This window comes from Pelophylax lessonae (genome assembly GCF_965119305.1).
Source record: "Pelophylax lessonae genome assembly, chromosome: 8".
Lineage (NCBI taxonomy): Eukaryota > Metazoa > Chordata > Amphibia > Anura > Ranidae > Pelophylax > Pelophylax lessonae.
Window position 1 is genome coordinate 191743000 of NC_138775.1, and position 15140 is coordinate 191758139.

General features: G+C 43.7%; 1 protein-coding gene across 1 annotated transcript in view; it reads left to right on the top strand.

Annotated features, from left to right (window-relative positions):
• Positions 1–15140, top strand: part of ABCA4 (ATP binding cassette subfamily A member 4) — a 335662-nt gene that overhangs the window by 317046 nt on the left and 3476 nt on the right. The window contains exons 48-50 of the mRNA XM_082265714.1: positions 1875–1978; positions 4151–4243; positions 8466–8715. Of these exons, the coding sequence (XP_082121840.1) occupies positions 1875–1978; positions 4151–4243; positions 8466–8715 (447 nt within the window). The remainder of the gene's footprint in view (positions 1–1874; positions 1979–4150; positions 4244–8465; positions 8716–15140) is intronic.

The following is a 15140-nucleotide window of genomic DNA, read 5'->3' on the forward strand; positions in this document are numbered from 1 at the left end:
TGAGATTTTTTGAAAATTATGGATGATAGGGTTACCTCTTTAGAGAAAATATCCTTACCCCAATCTCATGACTGACTTTTAATTAATAATTAAAGCATGGTTTTTCCTGGCCTTCTATTCCTCTAAAACAAGAAACTCTTTGTCTAGGTGGACCTCCACTCTAATTTTGACAATTGGAAAAATCTCTGTCCTATACAATTGAAACATTCTTACTATACATAGAAAAGTGATGGCAGAAAAAAAAAAGACCTAGTAGTCCATCAAGTCTGCCCATTTTTTTATTTTTTTTCATACATGTTTTGTATTTTTTTTTTTAATTAATCTTTTTGTCTAAGTATAGATCTATGTTTGTCCCAAGCATGTTAAGCCATGTACTCTTGACTGGCTCACTTCCTCTACTGGAGGATTATTCCAAGCATCAACTACCCTTTCAGTAAAATAATACTTTCTAAGATTCGTTTTGAACTTTCTTTCAGTTAGTTTGAGGTCATGTCTCCATGTTCTTATTCACTCCCTTGATGTATTTAGATGTTTCAATCATGTCTTCCCTTTCCCTTCTTCCCTCCAGACTGTACATATTAAGTTCCTGAAGTGACTCTCAATATATTTTATCTCCCAGACCTTTTACCATTCTTGTTATCCATCTCTGGACGTGTTCTATCTTATCAATATCTTTTTGTAACTAAGGTCTCCAGAAGTATTCTAAATGAGGTTGCAGTAAATACCTATATAGGGGAACCAGGACCTCCTTCCTCCTGCTGGTGATCTCTCTAGTGAAGCATCCTAGAAGTAGTTTCGCATTACCTGGTCACAGTTATGTGTTCAATAATCCTTCTTTTCAGAAGTAATTCTATTAACTTGACTACAACTGATGTTAAACTCACTGGCCTATAATTGCCAGCTTCTATCTTGCTGCCCTTCTTGTCAATAGGTACAATGTTAGCTGTCTGCCAGTCATGGGGAACTTCAACTGTTAGAAGAGATTGATTAAAAAGATCTGTTAATGGTCCAACAACTATACCTCAAAGTTCTCTGAGAACTCTGGGATTAATACCATCAGGACCCATTGCTTTATTAAGCAACTATTATATTATATATCATTGCTTTGAGACATCCCATGATCTGTGAAAAAGTTGCCTATGCCCTGCACTGCATGATTAAGATCAGAGTCGTTTTAACTTACCTGTAAAATCGTTGGGGTATAGTACAAGCCTATACTGTATGAATGCCTTGCCTGTGTCCTGTACTCTACTCCATGTTTTGGAACTCACAGGTAAGCCAAAATTCTTTGTTTTCTATTTATGCCAGACCCTCTCCATACTCCCCCCCCCCTTTTCATCTGTAATTATACTCATATAGTATAGTCACAAGTTTAATCCACATGTTCAGGTGTCACAACCTCTTTAAAAAAAAAAAAACGATAACAGTGTGGGATCTATTTTATTCTTTTTTTTAGTTTTTTACTTTTAAAACTGAAGTTTTATATTTCTTTATATATATATATATATTTGTTTTAAAAAATTCAAATTTAATACATGATAAAGGATTCTCAGAGCACTATGGGTCATCTAAAGAGACAGCATTGCAGCAGCAGCCTGCCTCAAGACTTTGCTTTACTTTGTCTGTTTGAAACTTTGGATGGAGCCGTACGATGAAAGGCTAGTCCTTCCTCTTACTTTTTATCGTGTGTGTGTGTAAATTTCAGCTTGAACTAATGAGCTCTGTAGGTGACTGACATGTTAACACAAGACAATGCAGAGGATAATGTGTCAAACCTGCTTCTAATAGTGATCCTCTTTTTTAAATATGTGCAATAAGTGCCACTGCCATTTCAACAATATATTACCATAATGGTGTATACTTTGACAATTTAGGATGAACCAACAACAGGAATGGATCCACAGTCTCGTCGCTTCCTGTGGAATTCCATTGTCGGTATTATCAAAGAAGGCAGAGCTGTTGTGTTAACCTCTCACAGGTAATTGTACATAGTAGTACTGGCCAGTGGCAAAGCATGGGTTGCCAATGCAGGTATTGCACCTCATAAACTGTTAGCACTCTCTGAGTCCCTTCCACCTTTTCCACCTTTATATATATATATATATATATATATATATATATATATATATATATATATATATACTTAGATGGAAAATCTGTGCCTTACCTCAGTTTCTGTGCCTGGCTTTCTCAACCCCCTCCTAGTGGTACCTCCTGTAGCCCTCTGCTGGAGGCTGATGCCCAGCTGGCATCACCTCAACATACAGTGGTCCTTGGCCCTGTACAGTTGGGTAGTCAGGCACAGTACTCTGGGTCAGGCTGTCCCCTGGAGAAGGGTTGATGAGAGTATGTCCTCATGAGTAGGCATTGTGGCACCAGTTATCCATGGGGGACCCATAGGGTGTGATCCAAGGTGAGAATCCAGAAGAAAGTTCTGCAGCCCAGTCCCTGGTATCCCCCATAGTCAGGGTATTGGGGGGCAATGGGGTTATACTGGAGCCCAGGGTGGCCTCACATAGATCAAGGTACATGCCAATGGTAATTTATCTACATGGAGGCTGCTTGTTGCCAGCTAGCTGCATACAGCACTCATGCCAACATGTTACATATCACTTTACAGAACACACTGAGCCAGTCCATCAGTTTTCTACCCCTGAAAAAAAAATCACAAATTTCAAGAACAGTTTTCATCTAAATTAACACTTTAGTTTTTAATGGCAGAGTGATTTCAATTTCTAACTATAATATATTAACAGAACTGTCCCTCTAGATTGTAAGATCTATGCTATTATATAATTTTTATTCATGTAGCAGAGAGGGGTGACTGTCAGTCACCAATCTGCACCCTGCCTCTGCAGCACTCACTAGAGCCCTTGGCTGCGGAGGGGGTGGGATCAGCTAGATCCCCACATTATTGTTGGGATCCCTCCAGAGCTGGTACCAGCTCTGTGACATTAGCCGACAGTGGACTTTAGATCGCTGGTGACTGAATTTGGATGACAGGAGTACCTTCTTGTTACCCACAGGAGAGATATGGCCAAAAGAGCTTCAGCCATACTTCTCCTTTGTTGTTTTGTGTATTTGTATTACCTTACCCTTTACTGTATCACTTTGTATTTTAATATAAAAGATGGTGGTGCTACATAGAAACAATTTCTAGCAAATTGTTCTAATTACCTAATTGAGCAGAATAATATTGCCATTAGGCAGAAAAGGCATGTGCTTATAGGCAATAGGTAAACATCCCATTACCACCACTGGCATCACAATCATCTTATATATTAATTTACCTCTACAATATTCTAAACCAGAGTAGGAGATGTTTTTTGTAAATGAGGTGAAAGGTGTTGGTTTCAGTGCTAAAGACGTTGTGCCTACAGTGACAGAATTCTTGTGCTGTGTTTATGTCTTGCTGTAAGAGCACCAGAAGTCGTGACATACCTATGCTTTCTCCCACCGTTGATAAATATGACTAGCTGGGGAGGAATGGGCAAATTCCTCCACTATTTTTTACATATATGTATAATTATTATTGGTAAGGAGACTCCAAAACAATAAATGATTTGGTATTGTTTGATGAAACCAATGCTTACAGGACTTCTTTGTCTCTACCCCACTCATGCATACACCGTAGGACTAGTTTGAATGGAAGCTAATAACCTTATATGTATGTTTAGATTAGCCCTTTTCAGCCTTTTTACTCTAGAGGAACCTTTCATGTTTCGGGGGACAAATGAAATAATTAGAGTCAGAAGGAAAAATGTTCCTTGCATTTATGGTCAGTGAGAAGAATATTGTCCTTACAGTCGTGATCAGAATGCCACTCTTAGGTAAAAAGATGATTGGTGTCATGCTGCTGGGTACGCCAAAGTTGCGCTGGACCCAGGGTTATGCAAGCACCATCAGGTGAGAAGTCAATCAGTTACAGCTCAAGGGACCTCTATCAACCTCTTGAGGAACCCTGGTTATAAACGGCTGATTTAGATTGTGCAAGGAAATCCACACAGCTTATATAGTGTCTTCAGTGGGAATTGAAGTTTGTGTTCCTTGCAGAGCTGCCAGTTATTTTACCACTGTTCTGACAAAAACACATCTATAGTATAAAAATCCGTAGTTTAACCTTATGTTGTATTTTTGCTTTTTCCTTTAGTATGGAAGAATGTGAAGCTCTCTGCACCCGTCTTGCCATAATGGTTAAAGGCACCTTTAAATGTCTTGGCACAATCCAGCATCTTAAATACAGGTATGGCAATTTAAATATTATATTGGTGGCATCATAAATGTTTGTGTTGTTTTGCAGACAGAAAACCTATTTTGCATTTCTTCTTATAATAGGTAATGATGGGTATAATTTATGCAGCCTACAGTCTAGGATGACAATACATAATTTACAACGTATAAGGAAAGTTTTCAAACTACCACACCATTTGCCAGTTTAGTCTGGCTTTGTCAAGATTTTTTTCTTCCCCTGTACAGTTTCTGCATTTTACTTGATGGAAAAATGTACTGTGTACGTACAATTGACTCTACTCCGGGTCTGTATCCATTGAGCCAAACTGTAGAGTTTTGTCATTGTTTCTGGATATACTAAACGCAGAATGGCCAGTCTGTCTCTTCCAGCCTCTCTGCCCACAAATTCAGGGTGCATTGCCAACAAAGGCCATGGCATGGGGTGGTATATAGAAATCAACAGGTCGTATCAGCAGGGAGCATCGATAGTTTCAAAAAACTATTAGATGGGCACCTTAAAGACCACAACATACAGGGGTATTCAATGTACGGTTAACAGCAAACACACACACACACATCATAGGTTGAACTGGAGGGACTGATGTCTTTTTTCAACCTCACAAACTATGTAACTATGTAACACATTACGCTGCTGTCCTTAAAGCGGAGTTCCACCTAAAACAAAACAAAATACATAAAAATACCCCCGGGACAGTCAGGGCTAGTGCATTCCACAATGGATAGCCTCTGAACTGTCCTGGGTTGCACTTACCTTTTAGAAGAAATACTTACCTTGAAAATGTATTGTCCAGCGCTGCCATCTCAGGTGTGGGCAGCTGAAGCCAGCAGCGATCCTCTTCTGCATCCTCTTCCATCCTCTTCGGTCCCACGATGCAATGCACCGGCCCCACCGTCACTGCGTCATCCCTGCACAGCTTCTGGGTGTGCCCAGAAGCTGTTTAGCAAGGTATGACGCGCCTGCACCGGAACTGACGTTGGGGCTGGTGCAGGCGCATTGATTCCTAGGAGCGATGACGTTCAGCTCAGGAATCATTGCAAGCCAGGAAGTGACGACTCGCCGTGGCCCGCCGAGGGAGGAAGAGGAAGTAAGGTAAGTATATTATCTTCTAAAACAAGGTAAGTAAAAAAAAAAAAAATTGTGATTATCCATTTGTTTTTCAGGTGACCCGGAGCAAGAAGATGGACCGAAGATACATTTTAGGGTGGAACTCCACTTTAGCATATTCGTGTCCTATATAGGAACATTTTTTGATAGTGTAAATTAGGGTACCGGACAGATTGGTTTCTGATGCTTTTAATTGATTTTATTTTATTTTTTGTTAGTATTTGTATAATATGTTTAGGTCTATGGTAGTCACCATAATGAGGACAGTGTCTGGGATGATTATGAGGTATAAAACACTTTTTATCTCTTCTAACCTGATAACAGTCTGCTAATGCCGTGTACACACGATCAGATAATCGGACGACTTCTGTTGCATGATATTATTATTAAATTCAACAGTGCTAAATGTGCTCTACTAAACATACGTTTCTTTCTTACGGATTCTGGAAAAGCTTCCTTTTTGCGTAGCTACATATCAGAAGGGATGTCAAATACATGTGACCCCTGTGTCTGCCACGCCTTTTTGCCATTTCCTTTCGTATTGTGGCAACAATACATCAAGCAATGGCAGCCAGGCTTATCATAATTGCTGTATTTTTAAAGTACTGACCAAATATTGAGAGACATTGCGATACCCTGGAAATGATTTTCTGGTCGTATGTTTCGCAGTTTGAACATTGTTTACGTTCTCCCATCTCCTTCTGAGTTATTTTCGTGTTTCCGATCATACGTGGTCTTTGTCCATCGATTTTTAGCAGACACATACAGTACTGATTAAACGATTGTCGTTCTCTAGGCTATCATCCGAGAAAAGTTTTCGTAGTTGTCCCTTCGGATGATAATGGAGGAACTGTCGTGATCGGCAGTCGAACGAGTCGATCGGCACTAACGATTATATTATCGTGTGATTAATTTGAAAGCAATTTTATTCTTCCGGTTAGCTGATCGTGTGTACGAGGCATAAGCACGCTTTGAGATATCTCTTGTGAAGGGCTGTACCAAATCAGGGTAATCGGATAGAGATGATTAGGAGCCCAGTGTTACTTGAGTGAAAAATGTTTTTTAATTTGTGTTCTAATTCCTACTGCATTCCCATATCAGGGGGTAGATCTACACTGTCTTTTTTAACCACTTAAGCCCCGAAGATTTTACCCCCTTCCTGACCAGGGCCTATTTTGCGATTCGGCACTGCGTGATTTTAACGGACAATTGCGCAGTCGTGCGACGCTGTACCTAAACGAATTTGACGTCCTTTTTTTCCCACAAACAGAGCTTTCTTTTGGTGGTACTTGATCACCTGTGCGATTTTTTGATCATGCGCTATAAACAAAAAAAGAGCGTCAATTTTGCAAAAATAACAATATTTTTCACACTTTTTTATATGAAATTCCCCAAAAAAAAAATGTAAAAATCTAAATTTTTTAACATTTTAGGCCAATTTGTTTTATGCTACATATTTTTGTTAAAAAAAAATCGCAAAAAGCATATTTTGATTGGTTTGCGCAAAAGTTATTGCGTTTACTAACTAAGGGAAAGATTTTTGTAATTTTTGTTGTTTTTTTTTTAAACGCGTAATGGCGGCGATCTGCAATTTTTTTTGCGGGACTGCGACATTGCGGCGGACAGATCGGACCCTTGACTGATATTTTTGACACTTTTGGGGTTACCAGTGACATTACTACAGTAATCAGTGCTATACATATGCACTGTTACTGTAAAATGACACTGGCAGTGAAGGGGTTAACTGAGAGGGAGGGGTTGTGTGTGTCCCTAGGGGCGTGTTTCTAACTGTGATTGGCTGTGGCTTGAGGTGTAGGAACAGTGATCAACGGTCCTACATAGTAGAACCGTATGATCACTATTCGTACACAGGGGAGAATGACAGGCGGCTTGTTTACATTAGCCGCCTGCCTTTCTCCCGCTCTAACGGACGATCGCGAGTGCCCGGCGGACATGGGGGGGTCCGTGACCAAGCGCCAGCGCGCCTCCGGCGGCACGTGCTCGCTCCCCAGAGCCTCACAGGCTAGTGACGTACCCATACGTCACTTTGCCTGTGAGGGGCTGACCGCCGCAGTATATGTACTTGCGGCGGTCAGCAAGTGGTTAAGAGCAATAAGGGGACACATTAGGCTCACACAGATCTACAGGACCACATTGCTATGCAAACCCATGTACAAGGGCAAACCCATGTACTGCAGTTTGTGTTTTTGTGTGGTCTTAGTGTGTTAGCATAGTCACACATCCTCCACCATGACCCATTCTGTAAGTTATTTAAGAAGTCTTTCTTTACCTGATCAAAATCCTTGAAATTAAAGGAATACTAAATACACACTGTTTAATATACATTATCCCTTCTCTTTATGTATGTGGATGATGGCACTGTAATTATTATAATTTAAAAAAAAATTACTCTAAGTACCTTTTTTCCTTATTGATATCCAGCTGCCCCATGACCCAGCTCTTTCCCAGCCTGTCTGTAGGGAAACAGTGGCAGGAGGAGCTTCTAGTCCTCTGCTACTGGTCACTTGTTCACAATAAAAAAACTCCTTTGGAATGCAAAGTAAAAATAAACAGGAGCTTCAGTCTCTCCCCAGAAAATTAAAAGTTAGCAGTTACAAACATTGTAGCGGCTGACTTTTAATATAAGGACACTTACCTGTCTAGGGATCCAGCGCTGACCTCACTCAAGCCAATTCTTCATTGGGCTTCAGGTTAGGTGCCCGCATCTTAACTAAAGGAAACCGGCATTGAAACCTTGCAGCTTCACAGCTGGCTTCCCATTGTGCATACCTGTTCCGCCGCCTCTCACCCCCTTCCCTGAAAAAAGGAATGTGGCAGAGGAAGGGGGAGGGGGAAATCAGATTTTTATTATATTTTGACAATATCATGTGGGCAGATTTTTGATAGTCACAGGCTGCATCACGCCACTCCAACATGTGTATTAAAATAACAGGTAGGTGAAGCCTCCATTAATCAGGATGTAATATCCAAACCCCAGTTACTGCATGTCTCTCATATAATATTGTTTATTTGTATTTAAACCACTATGAAGTTATTAGCAAACCTTCTCCATATTGTATTATTGTTTAAAGTTTATTTTCTTCTGCAGATTTGGGGATGGTTATATTGTTACCATGAAATTGAGAGCCCAGAAGCTCGGAGCAGTACCTGACCCAGGTCCTGTAGAAAAGTTCATCCAGACCAACTTCCCTGGCAGCTTACAGAGGGAGAAGCACTACAATATGTTACAGTATCAAATATCATCCTCATCCTTGGCCAAAATATTTCAATTACTCATCTCCAACAAAGACAGCCTCAACATTGAAGAATACTCTGTGTCTCAGACGACATTAGACCAGGTAACACATGATGGTAATTACAGTATGTAAAAAAAGGACTGTTAAGTCAGTCTTAAACCTGTTTTCATTATTCCTTGAACTATGAATGAATGAACGTTTAACTCAAAATGGAACTTAATTTCTCAGGTTAGGACAAGATGCGTTTTTGCAAAACACATGAAATTTTCTCTAATAAATTCCAAGCATGGAACAGCATGTGACTTGCTCCTATGTGACATGCCCTGGGCTACCAGCCGGGCACTAGGCCCAAGCACCACATGACCAGAGGAGGAATGTCATTGTTGGCCCCTGTTCACTGACACAGCAGCTTTTAGCACCGGCTGCATAGAAGCAAGGAGCTGTGAGAGAGTGCATGTTGGGTGAGTGTATGGGTGTTAGTGGGGGATCTTTCTAGAGAAACTACCACCTTGCCAGGTATAATGGTGTTCTAACTCTACTAAAATAGTTTCTCTATCGCTCATTGACAGACGTAGTCCTGTGTGATTCAGCACCTTCGGGTTATGCTGCCTCCACAGGAGTAGGACTAGACAGGAAATAAAAAATGCTCTGGCCACACCCTAGGGGCAGTCCCCGAGGGTATATCCTCTCTCTCCCTGCTACAGCACATCAGTTTTTTTCTGTCTAGTTAGGAGTAAGGACCTAGATACCTTGTTGGGATCTTCGGTCCTGGCAGGATTTTTTGCTTAAAAAGATTTTTAGATAGCTTTTTTTCTCCAGTGTTCCTGTGAGATCTTCAAGCAAGAAAGCTGAACTGGGCGACGGGCTGGGTGTTGAGATCCAGTGGTCACCCCAGTTCAGCCTACGAACGCGTGCAGGCCATAGCTCCGCGCTGGGTCGGCCGCGACATAGTCCCACTGGACGGGGACTGACCCTGCGAGTTAAACGTCTCGCTGAAACGCCAAGGACCATGAGTCACGGCGTCCGGATTGGTCGACAGCCCTCCCACCCCGGTGGAGAGGGGTACTGTCAGGAGTTGGCGCCCGCCTGGTTTCGGTATGGTGAGTAGTATGTTCCCCCTTTCCCTCTGACGGGTCTTGTGGTGAACGCGGGCCCTCGCTGTATGGTAAGGATGAGTTTTTCCCTCTATCCTATAAACATGGCACAGATCCCCCTATTTTGAGTGTGATTTTTGCGTGCAAAAAGCCAGGAGGCTTGGTTTGGGAACTGACAATCTAATTGTAAAAATGTTTAAAAGATTGTAATCAGCGGCAGTACTGGAATCTTGCTATGATATAATAAGTATCCTACCAGTCAGAAGCCAGGGATATGTAGACTGTCTCCCTAATCAGGTCTCCAGCAATAGCAGGCCTTCCGATGGCCCTACGGTCCGCCAGGGTTCGGTACCGCCGACCAGGCTAAATCCCCATGTAGAGAACGTGTTGTGATCACGCCGCTATTGCATGCAGCCGCCATTGTTTTTGCTAGATCGCACGAGGCCGCCATTTTGGCGTAGCCTCGTGTCTCCAGCATGGGGGCGGCCAAGTTTGATGTGTCCCAAACACCTCGTGGAGCTTGGGGAGGCGCCGGAAGGCGTGCAGAGGGGCGGAGCCGCCTCCTTTCTTCCCGGGCAGCCTCCTGTCAGTTTCAGACAGGGCTGAGACAAGTGCAGTGGAAAACTCTGAGCATCAAGTGGTGAGCCTGGGGGTCGATCTCTCTCTCTCTCTCTCTCTCGCTCGCTCGATAGGGGTCCCTAAGCAGCTAACACTGAGGGGCTTTGTGGCGCTGGGGGTCTAAAAAAAAAAAAAAAAAAAAGTTTTATTTTTGGATTGAAATTTCCGGATAGTTACTGGAATTATCATGGACCCTGCCACACAAGCACCCCCACCTGTTTCCCTCGAGGGGACCACGGGACCCGCCGGTGCACAGAGTATAGACGCATTTACATCAGTTTTGGAGTCTTTGGTGGCTCGGGTGGAGACGGCCTGCCAGGGACGTGGGTCAAGAAAGCGACCCCCGCCTACCCCTATATCATCTGACACCTCTGACTCAGATTCAGAGATGGTTACTGCAGTTGCAGGTCCCTCTGCAAGGGCTGTTATCTCAGGTAAAGTTCCCTCAGACAGTGAGGAGGACGTTCATTCTTCCGCCATAATTCGGGAAAAAGCATTGGTGGACGCACTAGTTGAGGCGGTGCGGGAAACCTTAAGACTTGAGGTTTTACCGGCAGAGGCAACTGAAACAGAGATTCCCTTTGGTACTAACAAGCCCATCAAAACGGTGAAGGTTTTTCCTGTACCCAAGTGTTTTGATAATAAGATTAAGGTAGAATGGGAACATTCTAAGCGTACCTCTACTATTTCCAAGCGTATTGATAGACGTTATCCGTTTGAGGAATCCTTCATTAAGAAATGGACGGTACCACCGGTGGTGGACCCACCTATTTCCAGGCTGAATAAAGCCACGGTTATCCCAGTGGAGGACACTTCGTCCTTTAAGGATCCGGTGGATCGAAAGGTGGAAGCGGAGTCCCGCACTATCTTCTCCCTGATAGGGTCAGCATTTAGACCAGTAATTGTTATTGGTCTAGTTTCCCAGACACTAACGGAATGGGCGAGACTGGTACGCCAAGACCTGAGGGGGAAAGATATCCCCCAGGGAACATCTGAATTAATGGAACAGATTATACAAGGACTACAGTTCGTCTGTGACGCAGCCTTGGATACTACTCCCCTATTAGGGCAAGCATCTATGTCAGCGGTAATCCTCAGATGTGTGCTGTGGTTAAAATGCTGGTCAGCAGACCTAGGTTCCAAAAAGACCTTGATGAATCTCCCCTTTCAGGGGAATCGCCTATTTGGTGCCACTCTAGATGAGATCATCAAGAATGCCACTGGGGGCAAGAGCACTTTCTTGCCACAAACGGCAAGAGCTAAAGGACCTCGTAACAAGCAAGGACCTTTCTTTACCGCCCATAAAGGGTTCGCACGCCCGGCTGGAACAAGCGGGAAAGGCAAGGCTCCTCCAGGCGCGTTCAAAAGGGGCTGGTCGGACAAACAAAAGACCGACTCAGCCAAACCCGAAGCAAAGAATTACACAGCCTGAAGGTGCGCCCCCACCCGGGTTGAGGGTGGGGGGACGTCTTCACCGGTATTCAGGGCATTAGATCGAGCATCGATCACTGTTACCGGTGCGATTCTTCCCTTCCAACATTTAAGTACTACAGGGAGTGGCAGTTACCTTTCCCTGAACAGATCTTTTTCTTTACCTTTTCCAAAGATTAGTCTCAGTTCCCCACAAGAAACGGATCCAGTTGAACAGACAGCCCGAGAAGCCTCTAGCCAGGTGACTTCGGTCCCGGAGGTTCAACCAGAAGAAATCACCGTTCCGGATAGGAATCAGGTGTCTGATAAATGTGTGGGAACAGAGAAGGAGCAGACTGATGATCGGGACCAGATAGCTCTAGGGCCGTCTGGGTCAGATCCAGTCAACGCCAGTGGTCCTAGAAATTCTAGGCTGGCCTCGTATAGCCGGTCTGGCCAACTTGGACAGACTGGTCGCGGACGTTCCTTGGGAACTTCGTCTCAGGGAGTTTCTGCGGTCTCAAGGACCAATCTTCCATCATGCTTTACAGTCGCTGGTTTTAATGGCCTGGCCATTGAGACCCAGGTACTGAAGGACAAAGGGTTGTCAGCTTCAGTTATTCCTACCCTTATTAAAGCAAGGAAAGCGACTTCCAGCAAGGTTTATTATCGCACATGGAAGACTTATATCGCGTGGTGCGAATCTTTAGGGATTCCTCCACGTACCTATTCGGTGACCCGAATACTGGCCTTTCTGCAGAAAGGGGTTGAGCAGAAACTAGCCTTGAGTACCATCAAAGGTCAAGTTTCAGCATTAGCAATCTTCTTTCAGAAACCTTTAGCTACCAAGTCCTTGGTGCGAAATTTCATCCAGGGGGTGCGGCACCTGGCTCCACCAGTCCGCGCGCCCTTACCGCCCTGGGATCTTAATTTGGTTTTGACGGTTCTACAGAAACCTCCCTTTGAAAACATCAGGGAGATTCCCTTGCTTACTTTATCCCAGAAGGTGGCCTTCTTGGTGGCTATCACTTCTGCATGCAGGGTGTCAGAACTGGCTGCATTATCATGCCAGTCCCCATACTTAGTGATTCATAGGGATAAGGTAGTGCTTCATCCTAAGCCATCCTTTCTTCCTAAGGTGGTTTCAGATTTTCATCTGAATGAAGATATTGTACTACCTTCCTTGTGTCCTCAGCCCAATCATCATCGGGAACATGCGTTGCATTCCTTAGATGTGGTTCGGGCAATCAGGGTATACCTGAAGGCGACGGAATCGTTCCGTAAGACGGATTCACTTTTTGTGATCCCGGATGGCCCCAGAAAGGGGTTGCCTGCAGCTGCCGCGACTATCGCCAAATGGATCAGACAGACGGTGGTACAGGCTTATTCTATTAAGGGTCGGAGTCCTCCGTTCCCTGTTAGGGCGCACTCCACTCGAGCGCTCAGTACTTCTTGGGCCTTCCGCCATCAGGCGTCAGTGGTCCAGGTATGTAAGGCGGCCACCTGGTCGTCGGTACATACCTTTACAAAATTTTATAAGATTGATGTGATGGCATCGGCGGATGCCTCATTTGGCCGCAAAGTTTTGCAGGCCGCAATTTGAGGAGACCGGCGGTCTACCTCGAGGGTTTTTTCTGTTGAAAAATTTTTTTCTGTTGAGTCTCATCATTGAGGATGAGCATTGTAAACTTCTAGTTGGCACCGGTTGGGCCTTCTAGATTTGGATTTAATTTTCCATTTTCCCACCCCTCATTTGTGGTACTGCTTTGGGACGTCCCGAAGGTGCTGAATCACAGAGGACTACGTCTGTCAATGAGCGATAGAGAAAAACGGATTTTTGTAAGATCTTACCGTAAAATCCTTTTCTCTTAGCTCATTGACAGACGTAGTACCCGCCCCTCTGTTTTTGGAGTTGGGTTGGGTTAAATTCTCTAAACACTGCTTTGTGACATAACTGATGTGCTGTAGCAGGGAGAGAGAGGATATACCCTCGGGGACTGCCCCTAGGGTGTGGCCAGAGCATTTTTTATTTCCTGTCTAGTCCTACTCCTGTGGAGGCAGCATAACCCGAAGGTGCTGAATCACCGAGGACTACGTCTGTCAATGAGCTAAGAGAAAAGGATTTTACGGTAAGATCTTACAAAAATCCGTTTTTTTGTCTGTGTCACTGTTGACAAGATTTCCCATTACTTCCTGTAATAACCCTATTAACCACTTAAGCCCCGGAGGATTTGGCTGCTAAAGGACCAGGGTTTTTTTTTGCGATTTTTTACTGCGTGAGTTTAACGGACAATTGCGCGGTCGTGCGACGCTGTACCTAAACGAATTTGACGTCCTTTTTTTCCCACAAACAGAGCTTTCTTTTGGTGGTATTTGATCACCTGTGCGATTTTTTGATCACGCGCTATAAACAAAAAAAGAGCGTAAATTTTGCAAAAATAACAATATTTTTCACATTTTTTTATATGAAATTCCCCAAAAAAAAATGTAAAAATCAAAATTTTTTAACATTTTTCGGCCAATTTGTTTTATGCTACCTATGTTTGGTAAAAAAAAATCGCAAAAAGCGTATTTTGATTGGTTTGCGCAAAAGTTATCGCGTTTACTAACAAAGGGAAAGATTTTTGTCATTTTTGGTGTTTTTTTTTTTAACGCGTAATGGCGGCGATCTGCTTTTTTTTTTTCGGTACTGCGACATTGCGGCGGACAGATCGGACCCTTGACTGACATTTTTGACACTTTTGGGGGTACCAGTGACATTACTGCAGTAATCAGTGCTATACATATGCACTGTTACTGCAAAAATGACACTGGCAGGGAAGGGGTTAACTTTATTGGACAGGGAGGGGTTAAGTGTGTCCTAGGGGCGTGATTCTAACTGTGCAGGGACATTCCTATTGGTGTAAAAGCAAAGATCAACTGTTCTACATAGTAGAACGGACAGATCTTCACTTTTACACAGGGAGAACTGACAGGCAGCTTGTTTACACAAGCCGCTCTGTCTTTCTCCCTTCACAGGAGCGATCGTAGTGTGACTGGCGGACATCGAGTCCGCCGGTCACACGCACTGACTTGTCTGCGAACGAGCCGCGCCCGCAATAGGCTCGCAAGTCAGTGACAGGCGAGTGACGTACCGATACGTCACTCTGCCTGGCCGGGGCTGACCGCCGCAGTATATAGTCGTGCGGCGGTCGGCAACCGGTTAAGGACATGGAACACAACAAAAATCTGACAGAGGCTCTTACCTTTCCCTACTGTATCCCAAATGAAATGCAAAGTTTTTGGCCAGAGTTGGGCTTCACAGCTTCATTTATTTGAGGATTACACATATCCAAACATTTAATTACAACAAAGGGATTTGGACTCTTTTTGGGGTTGCCACCATATTTCGCTTTATTTCATACA